General features: G+C 37.3%; 4 protein-coding genes across 8 annotated transcripts; 2 read left to right on the forward strand and 2 right to left on the reverse strand.

Moving 5' to 3' along the window:
- Positions 1 to 312: 312 nt before the first annotated feature.
- LOC131329721 (protein FAR-RED IMPAIRED RESPONSE 1-like) lies at positions 313 to 1717 on the reverse strand. Its single transcript, XM_058363067.1, has 2 exons — positions 1086 to 1717; positions 313 to 975 (listed from the first exon to the last, which is right to left on the reverse strand). The coding sequence occupies exons 1-2, from the start codon at positions 1658 to 1660 to the stop codon at positions 315 to 317; spliced, it is 1236 nt and encodes a 411-aa protein (XP_058219050.1). The 5' UTR covers positions 1661 to 1717; the 3' UTR covers positions 313 to 314.
- A 4187-nt stretch (positions 1718 to 5904) lies between these two features.
- On the reverse strand, positions 5905 to 12102 carry LOC131329725 (cold-responsive protein kinase 1). Of its 4 annotated transcripts, none has more exons than XM_058363075.1 (7): positions 11982 to 12102; positions 10081 to 10234; positions 9737 to 9852; positions 9434 to 9644; positions 8587 to 8824; positions 7145 to 7295; positions 5905 to 6513 (listed from the first exon to the last, which is right to left on the reverse strand). In XM_058363075.1, the coding sequence occupies exons 2-7, from the start codon at positions 10151 to 10153 to the stop codon at positions 6124 to 6126; spliced, it is 1179 nt and encodes a 392-aa protein (XP_058219058.1). In that variant the 5' UTR covers positions 10154 to 10234; positions 11982 to 12102; the 3' UTR covers positions 5905 to 6123. The 4 variants fall into 4 exon arrangements, with proteins under 4 accessions (XP_058219058.1, XP_058219056.1, XP_058219055.1 ...); XM_058363073.1 differs by having other exon boundaries at positions 10081 to 10200; positions 11982 to 12093; XM_058363072.1 differs by having other exon boundaries at positions 10081 to 10209; positions 11982 to 12093.
- A 5287-nt stretch (positions 12103 to 17389) lies between these two features.
- On the forward strand, positions 17390 to 23148 carry LOC131329734 (uncharacterized). 2 transcript variants are annotated; one of them, XM_058363086.1, is made up of 10 exons: positions 17390 to 17620; positions 17757 to 17856; positions 18498 to 18678; positions 19131 to 19203; positions 19304 to 19483; positions 20728 to 20825; positions 21002 to 21090; positions 21180 to 21353; positions 21566 to 21751; positions 22425 to 23148. In XM_058363086.1, exons 1-9 carry the CDS (start codon positions 17578 to 17580, stop codon positions 21735 to 21737), a joined length of 1110 nt encoding a protein of 369 aa, XP_058219069.1. In that variant the 5' UTR covers positions 17390 to 17577; the 3' UTR covers positions 21738 to 21751; positions 22425 to 23148. The 2 variants fall into 2 exon arrangements, with proteins under 2 accessions (XP_058219069.1, XP_058219068.1); XM_058363085.1 differs by lacking the exon at positions 22425 to 23148 and having other exon boundaries at positions 21566 to 21961.
- LOC131329774 (photosystem II 10 kDa polypeptide, chloroplastic-like) lies at positions 22468 to 24534 on the forward strand. The gene is made up of 6 exons (XM_058363157.1): positions 22468 to 22601; positions 22653 to 22824; positions 23240 to 23298; positions 23732 to 23787; positions 24081 to 24133; positions 24251 to 24534. Exons 2-6 carry the CDS (start codon positions 22653 to 22655, stop codon positions 24343 to 24345), a joined length of 435 nt encoding a protein of 144 aa, XP_058219140.1. The 5' UTR covers positions 22468 to 22601; the 3' UTR covers positions 24346 to 24534.
- The last annotated feature ends 422 nt before the right edge of the window (positions 24535 to 24956 follow it).

Below are 24956 nucleotides of genomic sequence, written 5' to 3' on the forward strand. Positions count from 1 at the left end.
AACCAATTCAGTAAAATTAGTAGACGATTTGGCCAATCATTGACTGGATAAATCACACTGTATAGATAAAAATTTTGTCGAATCTCTTCAATAAGCTCCTCTCGTACTCGACTCCAATCATTTTTACCATACCCGATTAGTGCAGCTATCGCCCTGAATCCACAATGACCATCACCAAGCACGTCAACAGTGTGGGAAACATAACGCTGATAAGCCTGAGGTAATCGTTGAATGTAGCGATCAGTGATGGATGGAACTATAAATTGAGTGTTGCTAGCCCCAAAACCCCTCCCACGTCTCCCTCTCCCTCTCACTCACGATGTTGCAGTCTTTGATCTTGAAGTGGATGCTTCTGAGAAAGAAGGTATGCGACGTGTACTTTGCTCATCTCTACCTGTAGGTCGACCTCTATGTTTTGTGTTGTACGATGGAGGTCGAACTGTACTACAAGATGGATCTGCCATATCGATAATCCTGTCTATGATATGCTCTCGCATAGGTGGATCCATCCCATCTAATATCTCAACGACCTGAGATGTCCTGTCAGGTCGTGCTCCCTCTTCATTAAACTCGGTTGCGTGCATAGACAACCTAGTCCAATGAGCGTGAATACTCCATAGCGGAATTGGAGTGGAAATGGAACGATAATATGCAAGATCGTGCATGCATGGCAATCCGTGTGTGATTTTGATCGTACAGTTGCAATAGCCAACAATGTGGGGGGATACTTCTAAAGCGGTTTCTAGCTGATCATGTATGAACTCCATTGCCTCTAATGAAATGCGACACCTAACCTGATCAAAAATGTCGTCACGCAATTGTTTGTGGCGTGGAATGTTCAATGATTTCTCGAACGACTTCTTAATTTCCCCGAACTGATTTTTCAACATCTTTTCTATTTTATCAAAAGATGTTTGTAGCGATGACATAGTATCCCCCAAATATAGCTTTAGCCTCGCATGTGCAGACTCTGCCCTGTAATAGAATAATGTACTGTGTTTAAATAGGAAAGTATCAAAAAGTATTTCTTCGTGTAGTAGAGAAATGCACAAAATTTTAATAGTAAAGTCAAAAAGCGATTTTACCTTTGACTTGAATTGCTTCCGAGGTGCATACATGTATCTGTCCATGCTGAAACAAACCGCTCTTTGTACGACCTTAACCATGTTTGCCACAGGTAAGTTATGACATACGGGAACTGGCGAAAATCGTCGCACATGGCTTGCCACTTATGTTTGAAAGACGAAGGTGTAGATGAATTGATAAGCGAGTGCCATGACTTGATGAAGCGCTTCCATTCCGGACCAAGCACACGACTGCAGTTCTTCATGACGCACTGATTTATGTGCCAAATACACAAGATGTGACGTGCCGTAGGGAAACATGCTTCAATGGCGTTCATAAGCGCTAAATCCCGATCTGAAACAAACACCAATGGCATCGACGCCCCCTTTTGAAGCATCCAGTTTTTTAAGTTATCCAATGCCCATGTCAATGTCTCTTCTCTCTCATTATTAAGATAAGCGAACATAAGCGAGTAAGTTCGCCATGTGGATGTGATACCAACAACCTCCAATAGTGGTTTTCGATACTCATTGGTCTTGTACGTGGCATCAATGATCAGTACAGACGGAAAGTTGACAGATAGCTCTAGACTCATGGGATGAACCCAAATAATATCTGTGATTTCGTTAGTATCCGGATTTGTAAGAAATTGATGGAGGTAATGTTTCTTAAGTAATTGACGTATGACATACTGAATAGGAGTTAGACCCTCCAGTTTGATTGCTTTGTTTGAAAAAATGGTGTTATAAATGCTCTTGATTTCCGTAGTGTTTGACGGGTCTTTTTGCTTCAAAATATTAAGAATCTCACGAGGCGCAGTGCTGTTGGCCATGTCGACCACAAATTGTTTCTCTATTGGTTTTAGCCTTGACGGGTACTCGTGGCCCTCAATATGTTTTGCTATTTCATGGTTATGGACACCACTAATAACCTCTAAACCCCACCTGATACCGTATGGATGTTGTGGTATACCTCGCAGTTGAAATGGGCAATCGCATTTTCTAGTCCCAGTGTTTCTTTGCAAGGATTGCCCTTCAACATGATTCCGTGGCGGTTCGTACTTTCCTCCTCTTTCACAACCAAGAATGCATTTCGGCAATTTGCCGCCTTTTAACTTAGCAGAATTTAAAATAACCACCACAATACCATATTTTAGGCCAACGCTCCGTGCCCAAGCTAACATATCTTCTCTACTTTCAAAAATCTATATAAAAAAAAGAATATGTATAAATACAACATTAACCAGTCTTAACATAAATAACGAATATGCAAAACAATAACAGTAAAAACTAACCTGGTCGGTGGTAAATTCTAGTGTATAATCGCGACTATTGTGGGAGATACTCTCCTCACTACGAACATCATTCTCAAATGACCAACTATCTGAAATTGAAAAGTTGTAGTCATCCATTATTCCGTCCCGAATTCTCCGTTGCGGCGTTCCTAAAAAATTTGACAAATACACAGTCTGTGAAGAAAGCCTAAGTAACCATGCTAAATTTTCACCGAAAATCATTATTCTAAATTTTGTGGACTATGTTTGACATAGAAATAACCAGGAAAGTCCCAGGTCGGATGGTCGGACAAGTCCAGTTAGAATCACCATTCCTTCCTTAGTCGGTACGAAGCCAGACTTGTTGACAAACTTTCGAGGGTGTTAGCCTCGGGTTACTCCACAATTGTAAAAATGATCATAAAGCATAGTGTCACATGGACGGACACCTTTGGAGTGAAAACCACTTATGCTTTAGACTAGTAATTGTAGTAGAATAAGTTTGCTAGTTATCTTTAGTACTTTAACTTAATATGCATTTTTAAACACAAAAATAAAATATAACAGAAGGTTACGGTAGCTTACGGAAGATGAATGTTGCTATCGAACAAAGTGACTTCTTACGGTAAGCTTACGGTAGCTTTGAAAGAGAAAAGTAAATATTGACTAAACTACTAAATTTTTTGGATCAAGAGGCTGGTCGGGTAGTGGTTTGGTGGCGGCCTTGGGTTGAGTTTCTTGAAGAACTCAAGAAGAAATTCAATAATACCAAGAACAAAATAAGAACAAAGAGCAAACACAAAGTTTCTAGAGAGAAAAGTTGGAGAGGTTCAAGATGTGAATTGAATGGTTTCACAAAGGGTTCTATTTATAGGAAAATGAGGACCTCTCTCCTCACCCCATATGGCCCCCCCCCCCCCCCCCCCCCCCCTATATTTGCTTTATGGTTGAAGTCTAATTCTAGGTTCAAGTCTAATAAAAATATAATTACAAAAATAAATGTTTCAATTTTCAATCTGTTTGAACCGGTGCAAAGATGTTATTTTTTTGATCATTTCATCCTAAATGGTCGTAATAAATTTTTGCCTCTAAGGCCTTTCAATGAACACCTTAAGAAAGTCTTGAAACTAAAAAATGAGTTTTAGGGTGTTTGTTGAAAGGTCTTAGAGCAAAAAATTCATTATGACCATTTAAAATAAAATGATCAAAAAAATACGATTTTTGACCCGGTGTATTTGTAGAAATTAAATAAATAAGATAAAATTAATTAAATAAAAATTAAATTTAAAAGGTGAAGGTGTTTTAAGAGGGGAGGGGGGGCCGGATGTTTTTTGGGTGGGGGGCCGGGGGATAATCCGGGTTTTAAGGAAGTCTGGGGTTTGATAAAATAAAAATTAAATTTAAAAAGTGAAGGTGTTTTAAGAGGGGAGGGGGGCCGGATGTTTTTTGGGTGGGGGGCCGGGGGATAATCCGGATTTTAAGGAAGTTTGGGGTTTGATAAAAAAAAAAAGAAAACAAAAAGGAATGGCTGGCGGGGGGGGGGCCGGGGGTAAGGGGTAAAGAGGGAAATAGGGGGTGGGGCCGGGGGGGGGGGGTGTCCGGGGGGGGGGGAGTAGCAATTTACCTGGAGTGAGTTGAAAGCTTCTGTATCACAGTTGGTGTGTGATGACCCTGCAGTGGAAAATATGGACGCGGGGGGCTGCTGTCCCCAAGGGGACAGCAGCGTGCTGCTGTCTCAATTTTGGGGCCCATCCCGGTCTCACTTCGATAATCTGAATCGTTCACTTTGTAGAGCTCGTCGAGTAGAATAACTATGCAAAAAATAAGGATAATTGGATATCATTAAGTACCTGATCGGAGCCCATATAACTCTCAGTCCATGGGTTATAGTGGATTTGATCCAGTATTTCGGATCCATTCTTTTTAAGATAAAAAGGTTCCGATCAGGTATTTAATAATATCCAATTAAGCTGATTTTTTTCAAAGTTGTTCTACTCGATGAGCTCTACAAAGTGAACGATTCAGATTATCGGAGCAAGACCGATGTGGGCCCCAAAATGGGGTGCAGCAGCATGCTGCTGTCCCAGCCCCCCTCCCTCCGGAAAATATAGGAAAAAGAATGGTCTTAATTATTTAATATTTATTCTTTTCTTTTCTTTTTTTTATATCTGTAGGAATAGAATTAGTATAATTATATGGGCTTACATTGAGGTTAGTTTGTTTAATTTCTGCAATAGTGATGTTGAAAATGTTCTCTGCCTCCGTGTCAAATATTGTTGCTGTTATTGACCCTGTCGGATCTGAGATTTCAATTTCAAACTTGAGCCTGCAATATTTGTAATTGTCATTTGGTTGTCTCCAAATTTACTATGTATAGTGCTGGATTAGATGGTGTGGGTAGAGTGTCTTACGTTGGCAATGGAGGTGCTTGTTGGTTACAATGATTGCACCATATTTCATCATCATCGTATGCATCTGTTCCTCTCTTACATTTTAGACAAGCCACAAAATAAAATTGCTGATTGAAGTTTGTTACTCTGATGTGTCCTTCAATGCTTGGGTACTAGGGCTGCATTTGTTTGTAAAGGTTAATTTATTCTACTTGGTATAGTTTTATGTGTTCTGGAATAGGCATACCGTATCAACTGTGGTTGGCAGATTTGCAATTTTGGTCATCAGTTCTTTTGGTGGCTGTGATGCCCTGGTCATTGCAGTTGGGTTGTTGTTGTTGTTTGGAAGTGCCTTTATTGCTGTAGCATTAGCGGTACACCTATGTAGGAGATATAAGAGTGTAATTATGTATGATTGATAAAATGTTATTCTTATAAAATCTGAATTTGAATATGGAGAATGTAGCTACAGTATTGTTAATTCAGGAATGCTACTCTCAAATACAAAGATGGTGAGGTGTAATGTTTCCTAAGACAGTAGTGTATATTGTTGTTTCCACGCAGCGAAACACCAGAAGAAAGTCCATAAAAATGGGAGGGCATGTAATATCCTAGGTAGCACAGGCACTTTGTCAAAACTCAAAAGTCATGTACTAGTGTTGGACACTCTCCAAATACGTATCCGATATTTGAATCCAAGTGTCTATTTTGCCTCAACTTTTTTTTATTTGGACTGGACGATCCAGAGACACTCTAAAAAATGCTCCAAACTCTTAGGACACCCTCGCAAATCAAGTTGGGGGTGTTAAACGAAATGGTATACTTTAATTAAAATATAGGGAAGTCTTATTTTTTGTGTGGCAAATGATGTATTGCTTACTGATTACGAAGAAAATTAGGTGAGACACTTAGGTGATGAAACGCTTTTATAATAAGTGAGATTTAAGGTATACATGATGTTAAAAATTCACAAACAGAGCTCTATATATGTATTCTATATCAGTATAATAGTGTAAAATCATACTATGTTTAAAAACACATCCCCCAATGTGTCATGTCCACCAATTTTCTAAAATTTACGTGTCCGTGTCCTTGTCGTGCCGCGTGTCCGTGTCCGTGTCAATGTTACATAGATCATATCCAATACAGTTTTTTTCCACGTATTTTTCTATCACATACATTCAACTGTGCTCATTTACAAAAGTATCTCTGCCCAAAAACTACATTAAGAGATGAACTAACACACAAAAATATACATATTTACTTCTCCTGGCTGTGGTTTACCTACCGTACAATTTGCAAAAGATAACAGGACCCAAATAAACCAAGAAAAAAATACAACGAAATTTGATCAACCAATCTCTCTCTCCCTCTCAAATGACTTGAAAAATAATATTAAATGCTCCGATCGTATATTGCAGTAAAGGTCATGGTTGGAACAGACGTCATTCCCGATGACAACAGTGAATTCTCGAGGTTACCCGAGCTAGAAGAATCAATGTAGGAACTGTTGGTTTTATCAGGCTTAGCTTTGGGGGTTGTTTTGACCTTGAGGTCCATGAAATCAGAGATTAGGGCTGGCTTTGTAATCTCTTTTCCTTCAATGTCAATCTCACCCGTTAACATCTTGACCACAGTTGACATGGAGGGCCGGAGATTTGGAGCGTCTTGGGTGCAGAGAAGACCAATCTTCAAGAATCTGCAAGCTACTTCAGCATCGAATTCCCCATTCAATGACGTATCTACCAATCCCACAAGCTCCCTTCTCTCGTAAAGTTCCCACGTCTGCAGAATAAAATTTACATATCACATTCTGCATAATTTTACAGCTCTAATTAACCAGAACCCATATTTCTAGGAATGCAGAAATTACAACCTTCCACTACCATAGGCAGTGTAAACTCCTACATCTCATGGTATCTCTATTCTGTTTGTCATACTTAATTCTAAAGCATCATGCTGGAAAAGAACAGTGATTTCATTCCAAGGTGTGCAAAGAAACAATGATGACAATGCTGAATATGTAGACAGGAATATGTATTCGTTTCTCCAAGTTTGACGTCTATTATACCATAGCTCCAAGCCATACATAGGTTACCACCATATCTTCCTTTCATGAGATGATTGTCAGCACTGGATGTACAATTTACACGGAACATAAAAATGCAAAAAGAACAAAATTTCGACCTGTAGATGTTTTATTTGTTATGACAATTTTGTTTTAAGGGAAGAAAACAGGGTTAAAAACATGATGAAGTGAGGAAAGTTAGCCACAGGTTATTTTTCCTACACAGTTCAATTTGTCATCACTGTTACACCAAGTGTTTCCCTATTACTTTTTGTCATCATGGAATCATTAGATTAACTGACACACCTTCGTATGAAAATATTGACAGTTTGCGGAAAAACTTCATACCCTTTCGAGAAGATATTGCTCTGCAATAGGTAATCGATTATCCGTGTTGCATCTCCCAGTAACTATTTCCACAAGGAGAACGCCAAAGCTATATACGTCTGCTTTACGTGTCAACTGCCCTCTTATTGCATACTCTGGTGCCAGGTAGCCACTGAAACAACAAATGCAAGTATAAATTCAAGATGGTAAAACTTGGCAACAGAAAACATCAATGTCATCAAAGAAGAATTGAATCCAGATTCTATATGGAGTGTTCTTATCGGATTTTACTACTCTCTGTAGGATGATAATGGAATTCCAATGATCTCCCATTCTTCACGTTCAGCTCAACAAAAGATGTGGTCTCAGTTCATGGCAAACTATGGCCTCTCAAAAAGACCAAATGGTTTGAATTTTTTGCAATCGGCTAGTGCCAAATTAAATAGAACGTATACTTGTAATTTGCAAAGTTGCTTCTGTAGGCGTACCATTTGGTGTCAGAAGCCAAATTAAACAAAATTGGTCCTTTCAGTTGTATGTTTTCAGGGACAGAGGATTTTAAAGACACAAGACACGGTAGTCTTGGTCTGTCGTAGGCAGGTTTACTCATGTCTATTGATTTGAATGGTTAGTTTTATCTTGTAAGGGCAGTTGTGGACATTGTATGTTAAGTCGTGAGCTCCTGGCAGCATTTATTTGTTTTGCTAAGATCCCTATTTCTATTATCTCATTCACACAATAGCACTGTTGGTACTTCTTAGTACCTACCCGAGAGAGAGAGAGAGAGAGAGAGAGAGAGAGAGAGAGAGAGAGAGAAATTTAAGGATTCATGAATGTTTCACTGGATGTAAATATGCACAGTTAGATTGATGGGAAACATTACGTTGTATCCTAAAAGCTAATGAAGCCCCGCAAAAATTTGAATGAAGACAATATATACAACTTTAGAAGCCATATCAGCATAATCAAAAGCAAGATTCCACTGATTATAGCAGTTGCACATAAAAGAAGGGAAAGACAACATATCAAATCAACATATTTCACCATTGAATCTCCCTCATCAACATTAACAAAACCAACAGGAAGTAACTGCCTACTAAATTCTAGACACTAAAAGAACAACAGGTCATTAGCAGTTGAGAAAGGATTATGATTTTGGCACTCCAAAAATTGATGGAGGGGCTCCAAAACTGAACTGTGTTGATACAATTTCAGTTGAGAAAATGTCAAAAGTAGAATGATTTAGATGGCTACTTAAGTTGCCATTTCTTTCTAGACATCTTCTGCAGGGCATGGAAGTGGTTGATACCAACCCGCAATCCATCTCTGTCCCAGGTAAGAATACATGAATGTTACATTTGTAAAGTTTATAAGAACATAATCAAGATGAACTCCGATGATTACATATGAAACAACAAAAGGATGCAATATCTAAACATCCAAACAAGTTTGTTAGTACTTACATCGTTCCTGCCACGCGAGTACTGACATGAGTCATGTTGGCTGGGATAAGTTTTGCAAGACCAAAATCTGAAATTTTGGGAGTCAAGTCTTTGTCAAGGAGTATATTGCTAGCTTTTATATCTCGATGAACAATATGGGGCTGCACTTCCTCATGAAGAAAGGCAAGCCCCTGCGCAACTCCAATGCCAATTCTAGTTCGTGTTCGCCAATTAAACTGCATACCACTGTGACCTCCACCTGCAAGCCAAAGTGTTAACTCATTGTAGTCAAACTGTTTCAACAGAACTTCAATCGCAAAGAATGTTACTCAACATCATTGGATATGATGATAACGTTTGAATGCCAAAATGAAAATGTCACATTTGAGCGTTATGGCAATCCAATGGACTAAGAAGTAAGAATGCGTTCACAAATTAGGAAGGATTTTGTCAGCCTTATGGTAATCCATAATCCACTAATCCGGAAACAACTTTTCTAACAAAAATGACAGTATCTTTTTCTCCATTGTATGGATAAATTTTCAAAAGCTTCGTATGCTCACTCAAAATGGAAACAGCTTTGAAAAGGATCTTAGAGTGTCTAGGGTTGGGCCTAGATCTTCTCACAGGAGTTCTTTCACAAAGACTTGCCATGGTAAGGAAAAAGGGGGGAACAAGCACACTTGGAGAGCACAGTACAACAGAGAGTTGTATGCTGCGTTTGGGAAGGATGAATCGCTCCCAAGTAACAACTATTATAGCTTTTAAGCAGCTTTTCTATAAGGTTTTCATTCCTCCATGGTACCAAGCAAACAGCCTCAATAATATTCAAGAACTTCAAAAGTCATGAATAAATTAATGGAATTACCGAGAAGAGTTTGAGCAAGGCTATTATTCTCAAGGTAGTTGTAGACCAGAATCCTATGATCTCCTTCCGCACAACAGCCATAAAGCTTGACTAAGTTTTCGTGCTCTATATCTGCAATCACTTTAATCTCTGTCAAGAATTCCCTTACTCCTTGTTTTGATTGAGCTGAAAGAACCTTTATGGCAGCAATATTCCCATTTTTAAGCCTCCCCTACAAGTTATTTTTATTTAAATTAAACGTTAGTCTAATGACGCAATACACAAATTTACCATGGTCTGATAACATGTTCTATGTTCAATTACCTTATATACGGAACCAAAACCACCCTCCCCAACTTTATTGGAAGGACAGAAATCATCGGTGGCAATTCTTAGCTCTTTATATGTGAAGACATTGAGATTGTGGACGCCTGAAAGCTCTGCTCATGACAAAATATAAGGATCTTTAGATACTCACATAATTAAGACTAAGGTGAATATTTCCTAGAGAGTATTTCTAAAACATAAACAGGTCATTTAAGAAAAAAAAAAAAAGCATATGAAAAAAGAGAAAACTGCATCTGCTATCAGTTCAAATATTTTTTGAACTTCATCTTAAGAAATATAATTCAAAAAATTATGTCCATCGGTAACAGCTAAGAGTCTACCTTCATCAAATTCTGTAGATCGTTTTGTTGATGATCCGTCCCTCCTACCGAATAAACAAGAGAAACAAGTCATGACTGCGCGATATATATACCAGTGACCTGTTTTCCCCACCCCACTATCTGTAAATGCTTCAGATTAAACCAATATCAAAACCTGCCAAACTGAATCATAAACTTACATGTTATCCAAGAAGAAAACTCCACCTAATGAAAACATTAAAACCTTCAAAAATGGATTTCAAATTCTTAGAATACCTTTGGTTGCCGAAAAGCTTATCGGAAATTCAATGTAAATGTTTGTGATTTTGCATGTGCTTAATTTTCTTCGTTTCTCAGTTGGAGTTTCTCTTTTGATAGTGACACAAATTTTAAGTACGTTTATTCCTGATTCCAATAACAACACAAAACTCCCATAACTGGCTCATTTTTAGGGTAGAATTTGGGGTACATAAACTCCTCTAATTCCCTACTTTAAAGATTCTATTCAATAGTAACAAAAAGAAGTCTAAGCAAACCAACTGGGGCTAGCTCAGTTGGCTAGAACTCCTGCATCTCACTAGCAGGTCAGGAGTTCGAGTCTTCCCACTTACGTGTGGGAACTCTTTCCTTTGTATTTGGGGAAAATGACGGCCCAGGACGTATTTTAATAATTAATACCCGCCAAGGACATGCTGAGAACATTTGTTAATGCTGAAAATATCCTTGGCAGGTATTAATTATCAAAATACGTCCTGGACCGTCATTTTCCCTTATATTTGTTGGGGTTGTTTCTCCCCTTAATGGACTTGTAGTTGAGTTGGGCTTATAGTGATCGTTGCCCCTTTAATGGGCTTATTTATTCTGTTGGTACAGTTGTTGGGCTTGGTTATCTCGTGGACTCTCACACAATGGATGTAGTGTCCCGTGGTTTGTACTTTGTACTTCACACATGATGTGATAATCTCTCCTACCGATTGACAAAACAAAACAAAAAAAACCTAGGCTCGTATATATAAACCTCTAATTTTGCCAATCTTAGAAGAATATGATTCATATCAAATTTGAAGATAGATTTACTGAAATAACACTGCGCCAACACACCTCGGTGGTGTAGTGTGGCTCGTTGGGCTAAATGGGGAGCACATCATCATGATCCAAACCATTCATTTTGTAGAGCACGCCAAGTATATCATCTTTTCTTGAAAAAATAATGCCTTGTTTGGATGGTATTTTGAAGAGAGAAAAAATCCAACCCAAAAAACACTCATTACCCCTACTTCCAATCATTTCTCTCTCTATCTCTCTCCACTCATTACTCTTATCTCCAATCATTACCATAATTTCTCTCTTCACTCATTACCCAAAAACCAAACTCAAAAATTTTCAAAACAGCATCCAAACAGGGCATAAGTTTATCGGACATCGGTTGCCACACAGTTAGAAACTTGGACAACATAGAAATAAGGTCATTATGATTCAGCCAGATAAATATATACCCATCAGGTGGCTACAAATGTCCAATCAACTCAATTTTCGACAAGTACAACGTGCTCATCAGGTTCTACGGAATAAACGGTTCAGAACATGATGAAGTACTCCCTGTTTAGCCCAACGAGCAGCACTACACCGCCGTGACCCCTGATCCACCAAACTTAGGGTTCAGCACCGAATTAGGGAAACCGAACAGATATCATAAGGTTCTCAGATACGTCATCAAGTGTCTAGTGTCTGCTATTCAACACATGGGATTTTGCACTCGCACAGACTAGTGAACCAACTGACCTTAATTTCTCACAAATCATCAAGCATTAAAATCAGCAAGAACAAGCAAGATGAAAAGCCTGGTTTTCAATACTGATAAGTCAACTCTATGAATCTAGATCCGAAGGCAATAATTGAAATAAATCGAGGTGTAAATGTACCTCGGAAATCCAGAGAAAGAGGTTGGTGAGCCTTCGAGAGCAAAGAGGTGCGCTGTATAAGCAGGGAGAGAGAGAGAGAGAGAGAGAGAGAGAGAGAGAGAGAGGGGCTATGAATTCCTATGACTGTTCAGAGAGAGAGAGAGAGAGGCTATGAATTCCTATGACTGTTCTTCGTCCACAAGTCCGCGTACCCAAATATTTGAGGCTTTGAGCGATATATAGAGACAGGGAGAGACGACTATAGACTAGGACTCGAGCGTAAATATCAGTGGCTATTTTAAAATTAGTACTAGTATTTTTCTTTCATTTTTTGCGTCATGACCAAGTGGACAATGAACGTGCTCCATTGGGAGTTTAAAATAACCGTGGCTAGCTTAGAGCATGTACATCAATGAAAATGTAAAAATGCTGATCAACAGTGTGCTTTTTTTTATTTTATCTACTCATATCTTTCTCAATATTACACCAATACTATTTATTTTACCTAACTCCAATTAAAATATATATTTTTCACTCATTTTTTATTATCTTTATTGTTTAAAAAGAGGAGAAATGAGGGAGGAGAGAGAGAAAGAAATAATAAAAAAAAAAAGAAGTATGAATAGTGCATAGGTGAAAATAGAAAACAACTATTCATAAATGCATTTTAGCTCTTCTTTTAGCTTATTTGGTGTACAATTTTTTTTATGTTTCTCTTAGGTAAAATAGCAAAAAATGTATTTAAGCTCATCTAGTGTACTTGCTCTTAGCTGGTCAGAATTTTTGTATCTCATTAAAAGTTGAGTTTGGATCTCTCCACCTGTATCGGCTTATTTTTCCTTTCTTTGTTTATTTCTTCCCTTTGGTGGATTTATTTTTGGTATTGATTGAATTATTAAACTCGATTATCTCATAAACTCTCGCAATTAATGCAACGTCCCGTATTTGGACTTTGTAATTCTAATTTTGAGACTGATGTTTTCGTAACTACTAGGAGTAGTAGTCTTTTCTCAACTTGTTTTTTATTCAAGAAGGATCATATAATCGTGATTTATACCAAAAAAATAAAAAGTACATATGAAAAAAATGCAAAACTTAAGTTACTTATGTAAATTATTTACAATTTCATGTGAACCTTCGACGCAATATATTTTTTTTTAAGAATGAATTTTCAAACAAACCTAGTATTAAAATTAATGGAAATTTGATGCAAGTTCCTTAACTTGTAGAGTTCATTAGTTTATGTGACGTACGATCAACTCTTAATAGAAAGTTATCACCCATTTTTTATTTAGTTGAATTAAAGCTTGGGTCTTCGACTAGGAAGAAAGCAAGGAACTTACATTGAATAATTTTTCAATAATTTTGCGCTGAGACTCTCAAAAACTGTCAATATTACCATTTATAGGTCTATGTTTACTTGTGAACCAAATGAGGCGGCGACGTTAAGTTGGAGTTGATTGACCAGCCATACACAAAATATTATTGCAAGGACCAGGTCCCAAGGAAAAGGTCTCTCTCTCTCTCTCTCTCCATATTCCACTTCATGTTCACACTGGAGTATTATTATTCTATGGATACCCCCGTGGAGCTGATTATTGCAAGGAAAAGGTCTCTCTCTCTCTCTCTTTCTGTCCATATTCGACTTCATGTTCACACTCGAGTATTTTCTTAGAAAATTGCTACTCCCCCCACCCCCTTTCACACACCCCCCGGCCCCACCTCCCTTTTCCCAGTTTACCCCCGCCCTCCTCCCTTTTTCTCTCTCTCTCCCTTTTCTTTCTTTCTTTCCTTTCGGTTTCCTTTTTTTTTTTTTTTTCCCTTTTCATTTCAGTTTGGTTTTTTTTTTCATTTTATTTCCTTTTCTTTCTTTCCGGTTTGAATTTTTTTTTCTCTTTAATAATTGGTTCAAGTCTAATTCTAGGCTTTGTAAAATAATTAAGAGAAAAAAAATGTTTCAATTAATCATATTTATACAACTGTTTTATTTTTCTTTTTTTGTCCTTTATAGATTAAAAAATATAGTTACGAAAATAAGTGATTCAATTTTCAATTCGTTTGAACCAGTGCAAAGATGTTATTTTTCTAATCATTTCATCCTAAATGGTTGTAATAAATTTTTGGCTTCAAGGCCTTTCAATAGACATCCTAAGAGAGTCTTGAAACTAAATAATGAGTCTTAGGGTGTTTGTTGAAAGACCTTAAACCAAAAAATTCATTATGACCATTTAAAATAAAATAATAATAAAAAACGATCTTTGCTCTGATTTAACTGAATTGAAAATTAAAGCACTTAATTCTTGAATTATATTTTTAAATATACAAATGGTGTATTTATAGAAATTAAATAAATAAGATATAAGTAATTAAATAAAAAAATAAATTAAAAAGTAGGGGACCTGAGGGTTCTGCTGTCCCCATTGGCACAGTAGCCCCTACAAAGCCCCTAAAACGTTTCCGTTTTAGTTTAAAAAAAATAGAAACCAGCCATTTGCAATTCTATAGAGTAGAAACGTGATTTGAAGCAACATACTACTGAATCAGTTAAGAGGATCTATGCTAAATAATACAAATTTATTAAATTGTACTATAGTTAAAAAAAAGTAATCCTAAATATAACATTTGTATTCTGAATTAGTAAGTCGTTTGCAAAATACATTTCGTAATTAGTTCTCGAACACTAATTGTAATCTTAATGAATTTTTTGCTTCACGGCCTTTCAACGAGCACCCTAAGACTCATTATTTAGTTTCAAGACTCTTTTAGGGTTAGGGTGTTCATTGAAAGGCCTTGGAGCCAAAAAATTATTACGATCATTTAGGATGAAATGATCAGAAAAATAACATCTTTGCACTGGTTCAAACGGATTGAAAATTGAAACACTTATTTTCGTAACTATATTTTTTAATCTATAAAGGACAAAAAAAGAAAAATAAAACAATCGTATAAACATGATCAATTGAAACACTTTTTTTTCTCTCAATTACTTTACAAAGCCTAGAATTTGACTTGAACCTATCATTAAAGAAAAAAAAATTCAAACTAGAAAGAAAGAAAAAAAAATAAAATGAAAAAAAAAATCAAACCGAAAAGAAAAGGAAAAAAAAGAAAGAAGAAAACTGTAAAGAAAAAAAGAAAGAAAAGGAAGAGAGAATAGCAGCCCTCATTTGGAAAAGTAGATAGTCATTCGGGTGGTGTGTGGGGTGTGTCGGGGGGGAATAGCAGCCCTCATTTTCTTATTCTATGGATACCCAAGTTATTTATTTGGAAAAGTAGTAATCCCCAATTGCGTTAGGACCAGGGAGGCCCTGGCCTGACCAAAATAGATAGTCATTCGGGTCCCAAGTTGTGATTTCAATTTGCCAACTGATTAGTAGTACGGTTCAAATATCGGAAGCTATGTGAATGGAACATGCTTGTCTAGACAGATTAGATGTTAGTTAGACTTTCTAATTTGATGGCACAAATTGAGTGGGAGGTAAGAGCATCTCTAACGAGTTCTCTAAATAGTGTGATAAAATTATCGTGTATTCATTCGAAGTTAATATAAATTAAGAGTGAGACACATTTATAAGTGCGTTTAGTTTTGAAATTGAATAAGTACTCCAGTAATATGATTAAAATATGTGCTAAGGTGAGCTAGATGCGCTAAAATACAGATATGTATATGCAGATTTATTACATCATATTTTACCAATCTCTCTTCTCTCTCTCTCTCCATGGTCAACAATTATTATGTGCATATTCATACACAATGTATGCTAAAAGTATTGTCAAAAAGGGTGAGGACTCTCTAGTCCACGAAAATGGACCATGACCTCTAGTTTCCTCGTTTGTGGGTCTTTTACGGGTCCACTTTGATGATCCAAATCCTTCACATTTTAGAGTTTGTCGAGAACATTTGTCACGCTAAAAATCAGGTCGATTGGATACCGGTTGATAGAATTTTTGTAATACATTTGTCTTGAGATAAATGTGTTTCGATGTTATAATCTTGTTATGTTCGAAGAAAATTATGTTCCAAAAATCATCTAAAAAATATCCGATCAAAGTGATTTTTGAATGTTGTTGATGTTCTCGACAAGCTCTAAATGTGAACAATTTGGATCATCAAAGTGAGCCTAAGAAAGGCCCCAAAACAGGCAAACTGGATGGTTCAGTCCATTTTCATAAACTAGAGATGATCTTATTCCGGTCAAAAAAAAAAACCTGAAGTTTAGTGAAAAAGGATTACCCAAGAAGGGACATTGGAAAAACATTTTCAACGCACGCAACAAGCGACAAGGAAAAGTTCAAATTTTACCACTAAAAAATTACAATCAACCCAGCAACTTGAAAAGTTTAGATGCAATTCGTTTACGCTGTACTGTATCACTCCAATGCCATTATAGAGAGGAATTTGGCTGTATATGCTCGGCATCCAAAAATTGCTGCATTATAGAATAGTATGCTGACTCATTTCTCACAATCAAAATGGATGAATGTATAATCGGGCTGATTCCATCTTTACGTAATTTGGGCAGAATCAATCATTACATTTGTTAACTACTACTAGCATATTGTTCACAGAAAAAAACACAAGAGAAGACATCCATTTTCCCCAAAACAAGTACTTCTACATTCAATAAACATGATTTCTTTACATGAATTTTTTATTTGATGAACTTAACAAAGTGGAACACCACACCTAATGTGGTTGGTTGGTTGGTTTTTCTTTTTTTAAAGGGAGAGGTTATGATGAACTTAATAGTAGATCAAAGATAACATGTGTATATATATATATATATAAATTATTGATTGTTGAGATGGATGGTTTAGATGTGACCTACAGACCCTGTAAGACAGTCCATCCTACAGGATTCTTGAATCCCCTGTACTAACCAAGATAGTGTGGCAGACCTTCTTCTTCTCTCTCATCACACTCTTTGTGGGTGTTGATTCTTTGTTCCACGAGTTGTTCGGCTAAAAAAATTAAGTGGTTTATTTTTTTGTCATTATTCAAATTTTTTTTTGCATTTATTAGTTTTTCGTCAATTTTTTGGGAATTATTACTTCGTCGTGACGAGAGAAATCTAAAAAGTAAAAAATTACGATCGAAACCTAATTTTTTTAATGAAGACAAAAATAAGCTAATTTTTTCGTCTTTATTAAAAAAATTAAATTTCAATCATAATTTTTTTACTTTTAGATTCCTTTCGTCATGACGAAGTAATAATTCTCAAATAATTGACAAAAAATTAATAAATATAATTTTTTTTAAATAAAAACCAAAAAATAAATCATTTAACTTATTTAACGGAACAAAAACAGTCTCATATGGTTGAGGGTGAGATACCTCCTATTTTTTTTAAAAAAATGAAAAAAAAGAAGACAAAACCTTGAAAGTGGCAAGCGCGTCGTGCATTAAAGGATGGCGTGGTGCGTGGCTCATTTGGAGCCGCAGAGTCCACTCTAACGCTTACCTGCAGGGTGGCCGATCTTCAATGCTCCCATTCCCGAGTCGTTTTAGTAATTTTCAATCGAGAAACACCGCATTAACCTGAACTTATCGTATTGCACTTTCCTAATGCAAAGCAGATGTGTGTGAATTGTGATTCTGTCCTTGACTGACGGAATCATGGCTGGCGTCGTCCCTAAGGTTGCCGTCATTGGAAGTGGAAGTAAGCAACATTTTACCTCTCTCTCTCTCTCTCTCTCTGCGTGCGTGTTGATAGACTTTCATGATCATAATTCATCGTGCATATATACATATGTGAAATAATTGCTGGCAATGTTGGGATAAATCTGTGGAGTCAGTTTCGGGAGCTGTTTGTGCATCTACTCTAGCCAGGAATGGGCTCTCAGTCACTATCATCGACTCCGCTAGAGGTCCTGGCGGCCGAATGTCTCAGAGAAGGTACCTCTCTCTCTCTCTCTCTCTCTCTCTCTCTCACGTATACACTATACACACACAGTCATAGGACTGCAAATGAACCGAATTGTTTGTAAACTATTCGAGGCCTCGGCTCGAGTTCAATTCGTCTATTAAACAAACTTAAATGATCCTTATTTTAGGCTCATTTAATAAATAAGCCGCACCTGAAAGTGACATTATTCACTTGATTAGGCTCGCGAACCAGGAGCTTATATGTCTTTATATGTGTGTGTATTATCTGGATTTCATTTTTAAAATTAAATATGTATAAACTTATATAACATGTGTATGTATGTATACATATTGCACATTTTCTAACTTGTACATGTATAAATTTTTAACTCCCCATATATGCTCCATTGTATATAATCGTTAAGACTCGTGAACAAGCTCAAGCTTGAGATTGACTTCCCTAAAAACTTAGCAAATAAATCTGAATATTCTAAAACTCAGTTCGGCTCGGCTCATTCCAGCCGTACTGGCATAGAGTGTAATATGTTCATTATGTATACTAGTTTATATGCACGCATTATCAATGTTTCAACTGTGGAATCCCCAATTTCCTATCAGTGGGATTTAGACTAGTTCCCAATTAATTTGATTGTGTTTAACACTCTTTATAGAGAAACCACTGTTGATGGAAGAGAGCTGTTATTCGACCACGGTGCTCCTTACTTCACTGCCAGCAATGTTGACGTGTTGGGCCTTATCCATGATTGGGAATCTAGAGGTCTTGTTGCAGAGTGGAAAGAGAATTTTGGATCCTTCGATTTCGGCTCCAAACAATTTGGGAACATTGAGAAGGTTTTGCAGTAACTTCAAACTTCTTATTGCTTTCTTCCATTGAACTTTTTGCTTGTCAATCATTTGTAATTTATACTTGCAGCGTGCTTATGTTGTTATCGGCTTCAAACTCGATAAACGGTACAGATCACTTCTTTTAGGCTGAAAGTGGGTCTGTATGATGAGCACTGCTGTGTTTGAGATACAATTGCCCCTTGTAGTCACCTGACAACTATGGGGGCTCTCATACAGTGCTCATCGTACAGACCCATTTTCAGCTCAAAAGAAGTGATCTGTACCATTTATCTGTACTACTTATCTTTCTCATAATTAGTCTTGAAGCTGAGTCATCCTAAGGCAATTCATTTATGCTATCATGATCCCTGGGCAATTTGTTACGCTGAGGCAATTTTTGTCTGATGTCATCTCTGTTTTGTTGGGTTACAATTTATCTGAATTTGAGTTTAATTCAGGAAGGACCAATCAAGAAATATGTGGGTGTCCCAGGAATGAATTCTATTTGCAGGGCATTATGCAATGAACCAGGTAATGTATTGATCACATCGGTTTCTATTGAAATGCTTCTTGAAGAGCTTGACACCAAAATATACCAGTTTACTCATCTGTCCACTTTACTCTTCTTCAGGAGTGGATAGAAAGTTTGGGGTTGGTGTTGGGAGGCTGGAGTGGTTGGATGATGAGAATTCATGGTCGTTGACAGGTTCAGATGGACAATATCTTGGTCATTTTAAGGGTGTGGTTGCATCTGACAAAAATATAGTTTCACCCAGGTTTACTAATGTAACTGGACGACCACCTCCTCTTGGTATGATGACTTTCCTTCTTTTCATCTGCTAATAAATCCTTCAACTTCGTGATCCGATTGGGTATATGATATTACAGTAAGTCATTATAGAAGATGTAGTAGTTTGCATTGTTGGGTCAATCGTCAAAATATAGTGGAGAGTGGAAACTGATGTGGCCCATGGACATAGACAGTCTTACCAAATCACGTACTCCATCCATCCCACTTTGTTTGTCCACTCTTTGACTTCTCATTATCCCAAATTGTTTGTCCAATTTTAGAAGACCAAGGAAGAAATCCTATAAAAATACTGTTTTACCCTTCTCTCTTTCTCTATTTGATGTGACAAGTACAACTTGAATTGAAGGGCATTTGTGGAAAACTTAGTTTTCAAAGTGTGATGATTGTGCCCCCTTAATAAGTTGGATTTCCCAAATTGGACAAACAAATCGGGACGGGGGAGTAAATCTTTGTGTCCTGGTCTCTCACTGTGATAGCTTGATTATTCTTGTTGTTGTGTCAGTGTGCGCATGAGCGCACATTTCACTTGTTGCCCAACAACACAGATGTCAGTTTAATCTTTTCTTCCAATTGATCAACCATTACCATATTATTTGGTCATTTCCTTGAAACAAGTACAGTTTAGATTTTAGAAACTTACGTATAACAAAGATCACATTTGATGATTGACCTCTCGTTGGGAACAAAGATCACATTTGATGATTGACCTCTCGTTGGGAACATTGACTTTTGACCATTCATGAACGACAAAGTGATCTTGAGGAGTTCACTCAACATTACCCAGATCACATTTAGAAGGCAATAGATTCAACTGAAACGGCTGCATATTTTTTGGATTTGACCAGGTGAAGCCCAGTTTGAACTGGTCCTTAAATCTTTGGTCTGAAAATGGCATCGAAATATATCAACTTGGCAATACAATGCAGCGATTAACAGATAAAATGTTATCTTTCAAGTCCATCCCAAGGGGTAGAATTTAGATTTCTCAGCCGATAAGCCATATCAAATGAAATAGGCAAACCTCTAAAAAAGTGACACTTGAAGTGATCAAACACTCTTTTGAAGCTCGAGGCTCATGGGACAACTTGTTGTATCCGCCGTGGAACTGAAAATGGCTTCTTTTTCCTTGAATTTTTGCAGCTCACTTTTATGGCATTATTGCACCACTGTTGATTGATTTGCTATGAATTCAGGGAACAGCACAGGTTACTTTTTAACCATTCTGCCATTGTTATCTCATACAGATTTAAGTTTGGTTCCAGAGTTGGCCATGAAGGTGAAAGAAATCCCTGTTAATCCATGCTTTGCTCTTATGCTGGCATTTGAAGAACCTTTATCTTTGGTAAGAATCCTTGATCATTTGAAAGATCCTGTATCTTTGGTACAAATCAGTTGAACATTTCGGGGTTAGCAACAAACGTATTTTTCCACAGTGATTGTATCAATAACTATTTTTTGTTTATTGCTGATAACTGTCTCCCTCTCTCTCTCCCTCTCTCTATAATTGCCATGATTTAGATACCAATAAAAGGCTTCTCCTTCAACAATTCTGAGGTTTTAAGCTGGGCATTTTGCAACAGTAGCAAACCGGAGCGGTCTACCATTAGGTATCTGTTTCATTATTAGGAGACTAATGCTGGGAGGAATGATTCCTTTTAGATGATCAATGTTATCTTTTTGATTCTTTGCTGCACAGTGAACAATGGGTGTTGCATTCAACAGACAAGTATGCCAAGGGTGTAATTGCTCAATTGGGACTTCAAAAGCCTTCAAATGCAGCATTGGCTAATGTGGCTGATGAGTTACTTCAAGAGTTCCAGGCCACAGGCCTCGACATTTCTCATCCATTTTTCAAGAAAGCTCATAGGTGGTTAGTATCTGAATCCTCCGGTTTAATAGACAAATGTTACTGTGGCAATTTTTATGCCAACTTCAAGTAGACATTGTGTCCTTAGGCTGAAATCATATTGTTCTTCGAAAAGATTCATCTTGGAAATTTTCAAAGTTTTATCGTCTTACAATGTCATCTTATACTACTCATTTTGTCATATCCTTTTATGTACACCCAATCATGTATCGCAGGGGTAGTGCTTTTCCAGCCGCAAGCATCGTGGGAGAGGAGAAATGCCTCTGGGATGGGAGGAAGAGACTGGCCATTTGTGGAGACTTTTGTGTTAGTCCTAATGTTGAAGGTGCCATACTTAGTGGCATGGCCGCAGCCTCAAAATTTAGTGAAATCTTTAGCGGCTTATAGCTAAACATTATCAGGTCATCAACCAGTTGGTTTTCTCAACATGCTTTTGTTTGTACTTGTTTACGCAAGCATGGTTTGGCAATCCATTTTTTTCTGGGCAGAGTGAATAATGTCAAAATGAAAACCTACCGTAATTGTATGATCTTTAATAGGTTTCTGTGTTTGATGCAAATTAGCTATAAGATCTTTTATTATCATTGGAACAAAGGCTTGTTGGGTTGTAATCTTTTCCTCCTCCGTGGCTCCACGGAGAATTTTCTTGTATATTACTACTATCCATTATACCGGGGGAAAATGACGGCTAAAGACGTGTTTTGATAATTAATATCCGTTAAGGACATTTTCAGTATTAACAAATATTTTCAACATGTTCTTGGCGAGTATTAATTATTAAAACACGTTATTTTCCCTTGTACCCTAGGCATACTGTTTGGGTTTAGAGTCCAAATCATCAATCTCTCTCTCTCTCTCTCTCTCTCTCTCTCTCTCACACACAGTATTATAATATATTTTTTCCCGAAAGATCCATCTCCAACCATCTACTTCCACGTGTATCTCAGCAGTCTCTCTCTCTCTCAGTATTATAGTTAATATTAATATATTTTTCCCGAAAGATCCATCTCCAACCATCCACTTCCACGTGTATCTCAGCAGTCCTTTTTTCCTAGAATGAACTGGCTAAAACAGGGAGGTCTAGCTCTGGGATAATGTTGGAATACCTTATCCGGGATGCAGCCATAGAGGAAGTGCCACGTGTAACTGGTAATCACCAATGCTTGGTTATAACTGCTACTAGTATCAAGGAATTTGGTAAGCCAGAGAGACCAGACCCCCGTACAGTTCTTGAAGGCAACAAACAGGAGCAGGAGAGAGAGAGAGAGAGAGAGAGAGAGAGAGAGAGAGAGAGAGATTAGAATGGCTATGGCAGCTTCAGTAGTGATGACCTCACTGACCCTCAAACCTTCTTTTTCTGCATTCACAGCTAAGAAAACAGCAGCTGTGCGAGGCCTTCCCTCTCTCCCTAGAACTTCCCGTTTGAGGGTTGTGGCCAGTGCTAAAAAAAAGATCAAGACTGACAAGCCTTATGGTTAGTCTCTGTGTGTGTGTGTGTGTGTGTGTGTGTGTGTGTGTGGTATATATGAGCAGTATAATTATGGTCTGACAAACTTTATCATACAGCATGGATTTTTATGGATAACCCACAACTCCGTTAGTACTTAGTGCTACTTTATGGCTGTTATGGATTAAGGATTTGTGGGGGGTGCCAAGGTAAGAAAAGAAGAGTGGGATGGGAATACTAAACTTATTCTTTAGTTCTCCAATTATTTTTGTCTACTTGACAAATACCTCTACAAATTCAGATAACACAACCTTATTAATGTCTTGGGGGAAAATAGAACACTGAGAGAGAGAGAGAGAGAGAGAGAGAGAGAGAGAGAGAGAGGTGCATGTTTTTCTTGTTGATTGGTCTTGCTGAATTAGGAAGGTGTTATATCTGTCAGGTATTAATGGGGGCATGAGCTTGGATGGGGGACTGGACGCATCTGGAAGGAAGGGCAAGGTTACTTTATTTCTTCTGAGTTTCTCTTTAGGTTCTTTGAGTTTTTTTTTGTTATGTTCGTGTTTGAATTTTTTTCTAATTTTTTAGTTTTGCGTCAATTTTTTTTTAACTTTTTGAGAGACGAATCAGAAAGTCAAAAAAAATTGCCGCAAAATGAACAAGCGTGAAAAAAATTTAAGTAAGGACAAAATGTTAACTTTTAGAAAAAGTTAAGAAATTCCTATAAAGTTCATAGTAGGTTGAGAGAATAACAAGATTTTTATTTGCAGGATCTATATTCTTGGTAAGAATAAGGAATAGGGGCTGTTGCAATATTTGTTCTTCCATTTTGGAATAACATGAAGTAGTTGGAGGCTTGTAGCTGTTTCTTTCTTCTGGTTATTTCTATACCTTCCCATACTTCTTTGTTCACCTTTTCCTATGTATGATTCAGGGGAAGGGAGTTTACCAATTTGTAGACAAATATGGTGCTAATGTTGATGGGTACAGGTATACTTAACATTCTTTCCCATGGTTATGGCAATTTTCAACCGAGCTAAGCCAAGTTGCTGATATTCTTAGTAGGTCTTCTACTTTCGTTACATTACATGCAGTGAATCTTTCATTGCGTGATTATACACATAATGTACTGGTGTGCATACAGAAATAGACATCTATTGAGCTATTATTTTCAAGCCGAAATCGGAACTCTCAAATCCAAGCCAATAAGTGCCGTCGGTTTTGGATTTGATTTTATAGACCCTTTCATGTCTAACTAGTTCCTCCTGTTGATTGATTTACAGCCCCATCTTTAACACTGATGACTGGTCTCCATCTGGTGATGTCTATACTGGCGGTAAGAACAACTCTCTCTCTCTCTCTCTCTCTCTCTCTCTCTCTCTCTCTCTCTCAATATTGTATTCACTGCATGAAAGTATGTTGAGGTTTGAGTACGTATTTGAATGAAATGCAGGTACCACTGGGCTAGCAATATGGGCTGTGACCCTTCTTGGGATTCTAGCAGGGGGTGCGCTCCTTGTGTACAATACTAGTGCTTTGGCACAGTAGAACCCCCACTTGTAATTTTAATTAGACTATGTTCTGATAAAGTCTGTTCCAAGCAAGTGTTCTGAAGAACATTGTATATAAAACCTTAGTGCTACTTTAACTGTTTAATCTGTACTACGTTGGTGTGGGGTTGTATTGATGCATGTACTGTGTGTGATTTTAATTAATCTTGTTTGCCTGTTACTAGTTCGATGCTTGACTTCATTCACAGAACTTACTTCATATGATTGTAATGCTTTCTCACCTAAGCAAACTAATCCGGGGCACCCTCACCTTCAATGATCACTCCTTGGCGTTGAAATCTTAGAACAGCTTATTTCGTAAACCAATCAAGTTTGAACATATTTCGAAAGGAAATAAGCTTAAAGCAATTTTCTTTTTTTGGAAGAAAAAAGATACTCACAAAAGATTGATTTTTTGAACTTGACAATTACATGCCACCAGACCAAAAAACAGTTCAAAATAGGCAGTACATGGGCTTAGTGCAATTTATTACTGATATTAGTAACCAACTGTCCACTACTTGGCTTGGCTGGACTTGACTTGTTTGAGATTGGTTCAATAAATGAACGTACCAAATTTGACGCGCAATTATACTCGCCAAGTCTGTT

This window comes from Rhododendron vialii, chromosome 6a (genome assembly GCF_030253575.1).
Source record: "Rhododendron vialii isolate Sample 1 chromosome 6a, ASM3025357v1".
Classification (NCBI taxonomy): Eukaryota; Viridiplantae; Streptophyta; class Magnoliopsida; order Ericales; family Ericaceae; genus Rhododendron; species Rhododendron vialii.

Bases quoted from the DNA above. Each gene is read 5' to 3' on its own strand.
- LOC131329721 (XM_058363067.1), bottom strand. From the start codon at position 1,660: ATGAGTCTAGAGCTATCTGTCAACTTTCCGTCTGTACTGATCATTGAT. The intron at 976-1,085 runs GTAAAATCGCTT...ATTCTATTACAG, and splicing joins GGAAGCAATTCAAGTCAAAG to GGCAGAGTCTGCACATGCGA.
- LOC131329725 (XM_058363075.1), bottom strand. From the start codon at position 10,153: ATGACTTGTTTCTCTTGTTTATTCGGTAGGAGGGACGGATCATCAACA. The intron at 9,853-10,080 runs GTAGACTCTTAG...TGTCATGAGCAG, and splicing joins ATCTACAGAATTTGATGAAG to AGCTTTCAGGCGTCCACAAT. The intron at 8,825-9,433 runs GTAATTCCATTA...TTTGGCTTGCAG, and splicing joins CCTTGCTCAAACTCTTCTCG to GTGGAGGTCACAGTGGTATG.
- LOC131329734 (XM_058363086.1), top strand. From the start codon at position 17,578: ATGGCTGGCGTCGTCCCTAAGGTTGCCGTCATTGGAAGTGGAA. The intron at 17,857-18,497 runs GTACCTCTCTCT...CACTCTTTATAG, and splicing joins GGCCGAATGTCTCAGAGAAG to AGAAACCACTGTTGATGGAA. The intron at 20,826-21,001 runs GTAAGAATCCTT...GCCATGATTTAG, and splicing joins TTGAAGAACCTTTATCTTTG to ATACCAATAAAAGGCTTCTC.
- LOC131329774 (XM_058363157.1), top strand. From the start codon at position 22,653: ATGGCTATGGCAGCTTCAGTAGTGATGACCTCACTGACCCTCAAACCT. The intron at 22,825-23,239 runs GTTAGTCTCTGT...TATATCTGTCAG, and splicing joins CAAGACTGACAAGCCTTATG to GTATTAATGGGGGCATGAGC. The intron at 24,134-24,250 runs GTAAGAACAACT...AATGAAATGCAG, and splicing joins TGGTGATGTCTATACTGGCG to GTACCACTGGGCTAGCAATA.